The sequence below is a fragment of the Ceratosolen solmsi genome, unplaced genomic scaffold (genome assembly GCF_000503995.2).
Source record: "Ceratosolen solmsi marchali unplaced genomic scaffold, CerSol_1.0 scaffold11, whole genome shotgun sequence".
In the NCBI taxonomy this organism is placed as follows: Eukaryota; Metazoa; Arthropoda; class Insecta; order Hymenoptera; family Agaonidae; genus Ceratosolen; species Ceratosolen solmsi.
The window spans coordinates 13,511,021-13,519,500 of record NW_011948416.1 but is presented as its reverse complement, the minus strand read 5'-3'; the positions used below and the strand labels follow the sequence as shown (position 1 = coordinate 13,519,500).

General features: G+C 35.8%; 1 protein-coding gene across 1 annotated transcript; it reads left to right on the top strand.

Annotated features, from left to right (window-relative positions):
• The first annotated feature begins 724 nt into the window (after nt 1-724).
• LOC105359543 (serologically defined colon cancer antigen 8 homolog) lies at nt 725-6,949 on the top strand. The gene is made up of 10 exons (XM_011496156.1): nt 725-847; nt 927-1,242; nt 1,458-2,184; nt 3,884-4,122; nt 4,207-4,336; nt 4,582-4,699; nt 5,802-5,887; nt 6,106-6,162; nt 6,388-6,705; nt 6,936-6,949. The coding sequence occupies exons 1-10, from the start codon at nt 735-737 to the stop codon at nt 6,947-6,949; spliced, it is 2,118 nt and encodes a 705-aa protein (XP_011494458.1). The 5' UTR covers nt 725-734.
• Nucleotides 6,950-8,480: the final 1,531 nt, after the last annotated feature.

The following is an 8,480-nucleotide window of genomic DNA, read 5'->3' as shown; positions in this document are numbered from 1 at the left end:
ATCAAATAATCTTATAATAATTGTATAATATTGAGAATGAATTATTTGTTTCGCGTTATTAAAGTTTCGCTAGATTATTTTACTATCATAATTTAATCAAAGAATTTTATAATATTTTGACATTATTCTAGGTATTATGTGTATTTAAAAATATCTGTTTCTCGAGGACTGCAAAAAAAGAAAAAAGAAAAAAAGGTAGGATTAAGAAATTTTCCATTGTAATATTGTAATGAACGTAAAATGTTTAAAAATAATACTTTTAAATGAATTATTAGAATTAAATGTATAATATAGAGGCGATATATATTGTTTGAATTAGCTGAAAATTAAGACACAATAAATCAAGACTTTATTTTGAATCACTCATAGCATATTAAACGGCTGTAATATATTTATGATGAAAAGTGTCAAAATACATCGTAGCTTGTTTAAGCAGTGCACATTTCCAAAATCTATTAATACGATTTTCATTGATGTTGCGTCATTCATTTATTGTGTTTGTTGCAATGGCAAAATTCGAAAAAGTCAAATAAATTAAAATCTTTGATATGAATTAAATATATTAAATGTTTCGTTAAAGGAAGTGATAATTAATGAACATATCAGCCTATACAACTACACACTGTTTACTCATAAATTGTAATGCCACGACTTGAATGAAAATCTTTGAGCTTGTAATATAAATTTTAGTGCTTTAATGTAATTACAGAGAAGATTTCACGATTACGTAAAATATGGAAACGATAAGAAAAAAATTTCCCAATCATACGGAAATCGCATACAGAGAAGCGGTTTCGAAGCTCAAGTACCTGCTGGCCGAGTCCTACGCACCAAAGATAGCTTTTGCGTAAGCGAGCTTTTCTCATTCTCTTGCTTTCCCCAAAAAACCTGCGATCCCACTTGCTCTATGCTTACATGATCCGTAGCAAGCCTCCAGGGATCATTAAGAAATCATGCAAGGATAACGTTTATGGGGAGGATTACTCGGACGATGCGGACGTTCATAGCGTGATAAGCGACGTTTCGAAAAAGGAACCCTCCACTCGTATCAAGTATTACGCGTCGAGGCTAAGCAATGTCCCGATGGTTCAGGTCTCCTCGTCCGCTAACGATAGATTAGCTTTGCCATCAACGGAACTCACATCCTTCATTGGCCGCCAAGAGGAATATATCGAGCAATTGGAACGAGAGTCGCGCTATTGCAAGGAGGAGCTCAAGAGTCTCGTGGAGAAAGTCAAAGAGGTTTAAGAGTCGTATAATATAACTATATTCGCTGTTCGATTATAAAAAAAAAAAAAAAAAAAAAAAAAAAAAAAAAAAAAAAAAACCTCGACGTCAAAATATTACAGAATTAGGCGCTAGTTATATTAGACAGATACATTAGATATATTAGATGAGAGGGTGGGATGAAGATGAGTTTGAATTGCACTAACGAAAGTGGGGGTATGTATTCGCAGGTGGTGTCGGAAAATGAGGCGCTGCACAATAAGAATAAGAGCAGCTTTTTCGAAACCGTTCTGGAAAATTGCGCGGATAAGCCGGGAGATGAGGATACGCGTTCATCGCGCAAGTCGACGTTAGAGGGCCCGAGCATCGTCTTCGAGTCGAGGATAAGCGAGCTCGAGGCGCAGCTCACCCAGGCGAGGCTGGAGTTACGCAAAGCACGAGAAGAAAACCAGGAGAACTTGATGAGGCTGGCCGAGCGCAAAGACGAACCACAGCTCCACCTGGAGCTCGATCGCGCTTTACGAGAGAAGCGCGAGCTCGAGGCTAAGGGTGAGGAGCTACGTCGGGAGCTGGATAAATGGCGAGCGCGCGACACCGACGTTGAAACGAGGAGTAAACGTGCCGCGGAGGTCGTGCAGCAAGCTGAGTACGAGAAGGTCCAGGCGGAAGCGGAGGTGCGCAGGCTCAAGGACGAGCTTGAGAAGCGCCGGGAGAAGCTCCGCGAGGCGCTACACGATACGAGTAAGCGGCTCATCGAAGAGAAGCAACTGGTTGAGAGGAAGTTCAGTCAGCAGATAGAGCAATTGTCGGCCGATGTGGCCTCGCACTGGGAGGCTGCCAGCAAGTCACAGCTTGAGTCCGAGAAGCAGAAGCGGCAGGTCGCGGAACTCAAGCGAGATATCGCACAGAAGCTCCTTTACATAGAGGATCTGAAGAAGGAGCTTCAGGCGAAAACTTGTGAGTAACGAGCAATAAATGTCCATTGTACAGGTATTATTAGCGCGGCAGCAATCAAACTTCTACGGATTTCAAAGATCATAATTGATGAAAATCTAATTAATATAACTGCCACGTGGATATGCTTAAGCACAGCATTCTTCCTCATTATTATATCGATCTTTCTTTTTTTTTTATCTTTTCGTTCTTTTTTTTCATAAAAACTTTCTTTGTTTGCAATGAGATCGAATCTAAATAGTTTCCTTATGAGTTTTAATGGTCGACTATCTATGTACTTAAAAAGTAATATTTTAACAATCGCGATTAAATTAATAAATCACAAGTAAAGTCTAATTAAACTTTTTACCCAAACTAACGGGGAATCGCATGCGTATAATACTTTGTATCTATAATGCATTTATGAGAAACGTAAGGCAGATTTAATTTATCAAAAATACATTTCCACTTACTAAAAATTGATTCTACATATCCCTAAGAACGCTAAAGAAAAAATTGTAGCGATCAATATTTTGTTGAATTGTTTAAATGTTTAAAGTGCGCTAGGTAATCAGAGGTATCCTAAGTCTCATTATTTTCTATTCCCGTCAAAATGTATCTTTAAGATTTTTACGGTTACCTACAAAAATTACATTATTCTCGTAAATTGAATAATAAATGGAATATATGGCAAGACGTAAAGCGAAAATTGGCAAATAAAATATAATAAATACAGTTGGGTTACTGAAAAAACTATTTTCTGATTATTTATCCAACGCGACTGTTTCTTGCCTTCGAGTCTCTGCCTCGACCTAAATCACAATAGAATTCTAGAATTTTGTGAAAAAATATGGGAAGGGTATTATTGATAGTTTCTAGCGATACTCTTTTATTGATACATTTTTGTAAATTCGCTTGCACCTTCCTGCGTCTACTGGGGGACCGAATTCTTAGGATATTCTTTACCATCGGCTATACGTTTTTTTTTTTTTCAAAAGTTTTGTTGTAAAATTGCTAACTCGTTAACATAATATTTTCCATACAAAGTTTTAGAATTATTTTTAAATCCATGTTAATTTTTTTAAATATTACTACTTTTCAATAAAAATGATTGGTATAAAAATATGTCGTTCGAAATGAATTTTTGCTCTGCAGTAGAATAACATATTAAATTAATCACGTCAACATTTTTCTGATGACGATCATATCGTGATCATTACTAGAAATTAATACATCGTAATAAACACGCGACTTCTAGAAAGTGTTCACGAAGTATTTTATTATAGAATTTTGTGGTAAAAGTGCTTGGTATAGCGTTGACAATTTATCAGTTTTTCCTTTTCTCAGCGGCGTTCTTATTATCCCTGCATAATTCTATTTTCATAAAATGACTAACTTACAATAACGTTATACATTGAAATATATTTATGTGCTATATACGAATTAATACTTTATACATGGGAAAAATCCAATCATCATCACTGCTTTCTATTTAATTATTTGTATTTAAAATTAAATAGTAATATTTTCACGATATAATTAATTAAATTATTAGCGAGCGCTCACAAGACGCGTATCTCTTGTGGCTGAGAAACTACATAGCATCGATTGGCTTTTGCCTAATGCCTTATCGATAATCGATTGTATATTTAACGTGGAATGTAAGACGCGCGTGCGTTATGTGAAATATTAAATAAATAATGTGCGGTCGCGAATTGTTTAGGTAAAATGCAGGAAGAATTGAAGCAAGCGACGGCTGAAAGAGACGCGTCTCAAGAAGAAGTATCGAATGTGAAATTGTCGGCTGAAAGGTGCGAAAGGCAATCCCGACAAGAGCAGAGTAGGCTGCAATCCGAAATAAATTCTTACAAAATGCGCTTGGAAAGAGCGGACGCTGACCTGATGCATGCCCGTCGTGAAAATCTTCGACTCACGGAGGAGATCGCGTCATTGGAAAAAGAGGTAACGACCTCGCCAGATCACCAAGATAGAGTCGACGTAAGTAATGTAAATTCCGATATTCTTTAATGGACGTCTATTGCGTAGATCAATATGAACAAAATAGTGGAGGAGACTCGTGTGGGTTCTCAGCCGCCCCGCTATGAGAAAGGCAAGGATGAAAAGGACAAGGACAAGGAGCTCGCCTCGCTGATCTTCGATCTAGAGAGCAAGCAAGGTGAGATATGACTCCGATGAACTTGCTTATCGATGTTTGTCCACGTGGCTCTGTTAGGTATATTGTCTTCCGTGACTTCAAAGGGAAACAAACAGTCTGCTTGAGCTTGAGAATATTCTACATGTATATTATTCGCGTACGAGGCGTGTGAGACATCGGCGTGCCGACACTATGCCTAGCATGTGCCAGGATTGCAATTAGTCAATTTTCCACGAATTGACTAACAGCAATATTGCGTTTCCCAGCTAAAACGATTGCCAGTCTCGAAGATACCTTGAGCAAACAGGCCTCGCTCATCTCGCGCCTCACGGCGGAATGCCAATCTCTCACACAACGCTTGGAAACTAACGAGCAGAATCACAAGTACTCTTTTCTCGTCGATCTCTAAACAAGCAAATCACAATGCTTTACAATATTAATCCAAATCTTTTTTTCTTGTTACTTTTTTGTTTGTTTGTTTGTTTGTTTGTTTGTTTGTTTGTTTGTTTGTTTATTTGTTGTTCATGTTGTTCATGTTGTTCATGTTGTTGTTGTTGTTGTTGTTGTTGTTGTTGTTGTTGTTGTTGTTGTTTCGTTTAATATCACACGATTTTGGTTTTGTTGAGGTTAAGGGAGCAACGGTTGTCTACTTTGTAATGCTTGCTTCAAGGTGCTTTTCTACCAAACACCTTACTCGGGATTGTCCGTTTAACTTTCGTAAAGCATTCGAATGTTTTAAATGTTTAAAGTCAGCCTCGATATCCAGTGAAATTATGGCTTTTGCAATGAGCTCGAGAATTAATTTCTCTTACAAAGGTGATACTAACAAAGCGAACGAACGGTGCAGAAAGTAAAATTTGCATTGAAAAATGATCTTCTAGATCTCACCGATAGCTTGCAAAGCTCGACCGTTGTGTACCCGCAAGCTTGATCGATTGCGTTTGATTCGTACAAATGGATGTATATATGCCGCCGCGCATCCATGCGTTCCTTTTATATTTGCAATATGCAACGCAAGCCTGTACACGTGCACGTAATCGTAAGAAATTAGCGTTTTCATTGTGCGTGACCACAGCTATTGTATATTAGCAGGGGGGGTCACCGACCAAGATGATAATGATGCAAACGATCCGACAACTTTGTCATCGCACAAGAAGCGCCGTGTTAAGGTTGATCTCAAAGTTAAAGTAATACCGAAAAAGAAGTCTGCTAAATCGGAACCCCCCTCAAAGGTGCCTACCGTAGATCATAGTTTTATATGATTTTTATAGCCAAGTCTCTTACTACGCCTTATTCACTTATTTCATTACCATCTATAACGTTACTTTATCTTTCACGACTTCTTACTACTTGTTTCTTAGTACTTTAAAAAAACACACACACACGCGCGCGCGCGCGCGCACGCACACAACAGCAACAAGAACAACAACAGAAACAAAAACAAAATAAAAACCACACTATTTAAAGAAATTCATTGTCATTTTAGGGAAAAAATGGCCAATCTACAAACCAACGTAGAATACTTGTCGAATAAAATTAGTGAATATTTTGATGTAAGAGAATTAAATACAGGTATTATTGAATTTCTTAAGTCTTTTGCTCGACATATTGAAAAGTATCTTTTTTTTTTCTTTTTCTTTTTTTTTTAAACTCCCTACGATCCAATCATAAAAGTTTGACTAAATATATCGAGAATTTCTCGCAAATTTTTGCGATTGTTTTACGAGCACAAAAATATCACTTGTCATATATGCTCATCAATTTGACATGATTGTTTTCAATTATTACAGAAGAACTCGACCAAATAATCGACGACACTGATCTAAATTCCACCGAAATGATCAACGGTAATTTTCAAGAGAATAATAATAATAATAATAATAATAATAATAATAATAATAATAATAATAATAATAATAATAATAATAATAACAACAACAATAATAATAATAACAATAATAACAATACTAATAATAATAATAATAATAAGAAGAAGAAGAAGAAGAAGAAGAATGCGATACATCAGCAATATAATCTAAGCTTGAATCCTCAAATTCGACAAAGCTATGTAGACCAAGAAGCCAGCGAAGGGAATAATGAAAGTCATGAGGAAATTAATAGTTCGAGCAGCGTGCCTCAATTCGCGGAAGAGCAAAATTTGAATCAAATAAATGTTGAACGACAGGAAAATTATGGAGACGACTACTCTAACGAATCGTATAACCAATACAATCAATATGATCCCATTCAGTACGAAGAGTATTATAATAATCAACAATATTCTCAAAATCAAGAATGTTCTGATAGCGATAAATATTTAAGGAAAGGGGAATATGTAGCGGATGGCGAGCAACGCGTAGAAAACGAAAATAATGAAGAGAAATTACAAAGTAAAAATCATTATAATAATTATCCAAATAAATTTGAAGAAAATTAGTGCAATATCAAGTTTTTTAATATTATATATATATATATATATGTGTGTGTGTGTGTGTGTGTGTGTGTGTGTGTGTGTTTCATACGATTGTAACATTGTTTTTAAAAAGTTATTAAATTTAATAATATATAATAATAATGTTAATTTTTTCTACATTATTTAATTTGATTATGATCATATTAGAACATATAGTTTAAATGGGCTTTCAACGCGAAAACATTTGACACTTATTGAAGTTCCATAAAATATTAATATTATAAAAATATTTCCGTTTATTTAAAAAATATTTTAGTACTTGCCTTTAAATAATTATAAATTAAAGTTGAATAAATGCATAAATGATATAAACATCACTGTATAATGCAGCATTAAATAAAAAGATGTATTCAAACTATTTTTCGGTTTGCATCCCCCCTCCCCGCCCCACTCCCACTCCCACCGCCACCAATCCTCACCCCGTTAAACACGTTGCATACGAACATTATGAAATTCATATTATCAATATAATTGAAAAAAAAATTCCTTGGAATATTTATCAGCTGCAAAACTGAAAGGAGAGGCGAACGTTAAAACTTCTTTACAGATAAATATTTAATAGGACATTGCTATTGATTCATGCGGAATTCCTTTTTCGATCATTTGAACTACAGTTTGTAGTTTCCACGTTTCCTCTCGTGGAAATTTGCGTATGCACGAGTACAAAATCATACGTATACGGTCGATGCTCGAGGGCTAGTGGAAGGTAGGAAGGTAAGATAATACGATAACAAATGCTCTCTCGCTAGCCTCAACATGCTAACTGCTGCCACAAGGTTATTCCTCATTCAAGTACATCTTTATTATCGATATGCTAAGGTCGGCATATAAACGTAAATATGGAGTGACTAATGGGAAAAGTCACTGCAGTGAATTCCCAGGAGTCACGCAGCATTATTGGCAAATTAAGCATCATTAAGCATCGGACTCGGCAATGCCTAGCCAATCTCGAGGGAATTTTGCAAACTCAAACTTGCATACTCGTTAGCGAAACAATGATTTATAAAATCTTACCATCTCATGGGTTGTTCAAGCGTCTCGGCTCTGTAACATGTGTGACGACAATTCATTTACAATAGCTAAAAATTGTGGCACAATACGCCTAATATAAACTCCTATCAACATATATCTAAACACAGTCTATCTATAATGATTTTAATGGCTTATGGGATACTTTAAGTGTAGGCTCGAGTCCAATGGAACGAACAATTGGCATTCATTATATTATATGTTGGATAATTTCGTGTCTAATTATTAAAATTATTTCTAAATATAAAAAGACAAAACTAATTAGTTAAAAGAAGTGAAGCGTATCTTTTGGTAAATGCTTTCTCCTCGTTAATCAAGATGATCGAGTGATGTGGCGAATGCTAACCTTTGATAGAAGTAAGCCAATGCTTATTAATAAAACATAAAGGCGGGCCTATTTATTAGTCGGAACACGCGTGATTGGACTTTCGCGCCATTGCTCAAGTTTCTCAAGTTGAGATAATCTATCGTGCGCCTGTGCATCGACGTAGTCGAGTTGCTTAAATAATTGGCATGGCACTCGACTGTCAACGTACATTGTACGTAAAAAGTATGTTTAAGATTGCATTCGTCGTTTCAAGTTAACGCGGCCGTGTATTGCAAGATATTGTCGAAACTTACGATATCATAAGTCATTAATAGTTAAACTTATATAAATAGGGT

What these genes read in the sequence shown, in the direction of transcription:
- LOC105359543 (XM_011496156.1), top strand. Translation starts at nt 735, where the DNA reads ATGGAAACGATAAGAAAAAAATTTCCCAATCATACGGAAATCGCATAC. An exon ending in TCGCGTCATTGGAAAAAGAG is followed by an intron (nt 4,123 to 4,206) that starts GTAACGACCTCG and finishes TCTATTGCGTAG; the next exon opens with ATCAATATGAACAAAATAGT. An exon ending in TGTAAGAGAATTAAATACAG is followed by an intron (nt 5,888 to 6,105) that starts GTATTATTGAAT and finishes CAATTATTACAG; the next exon opens with AAGAACTCGACCAAATAATC.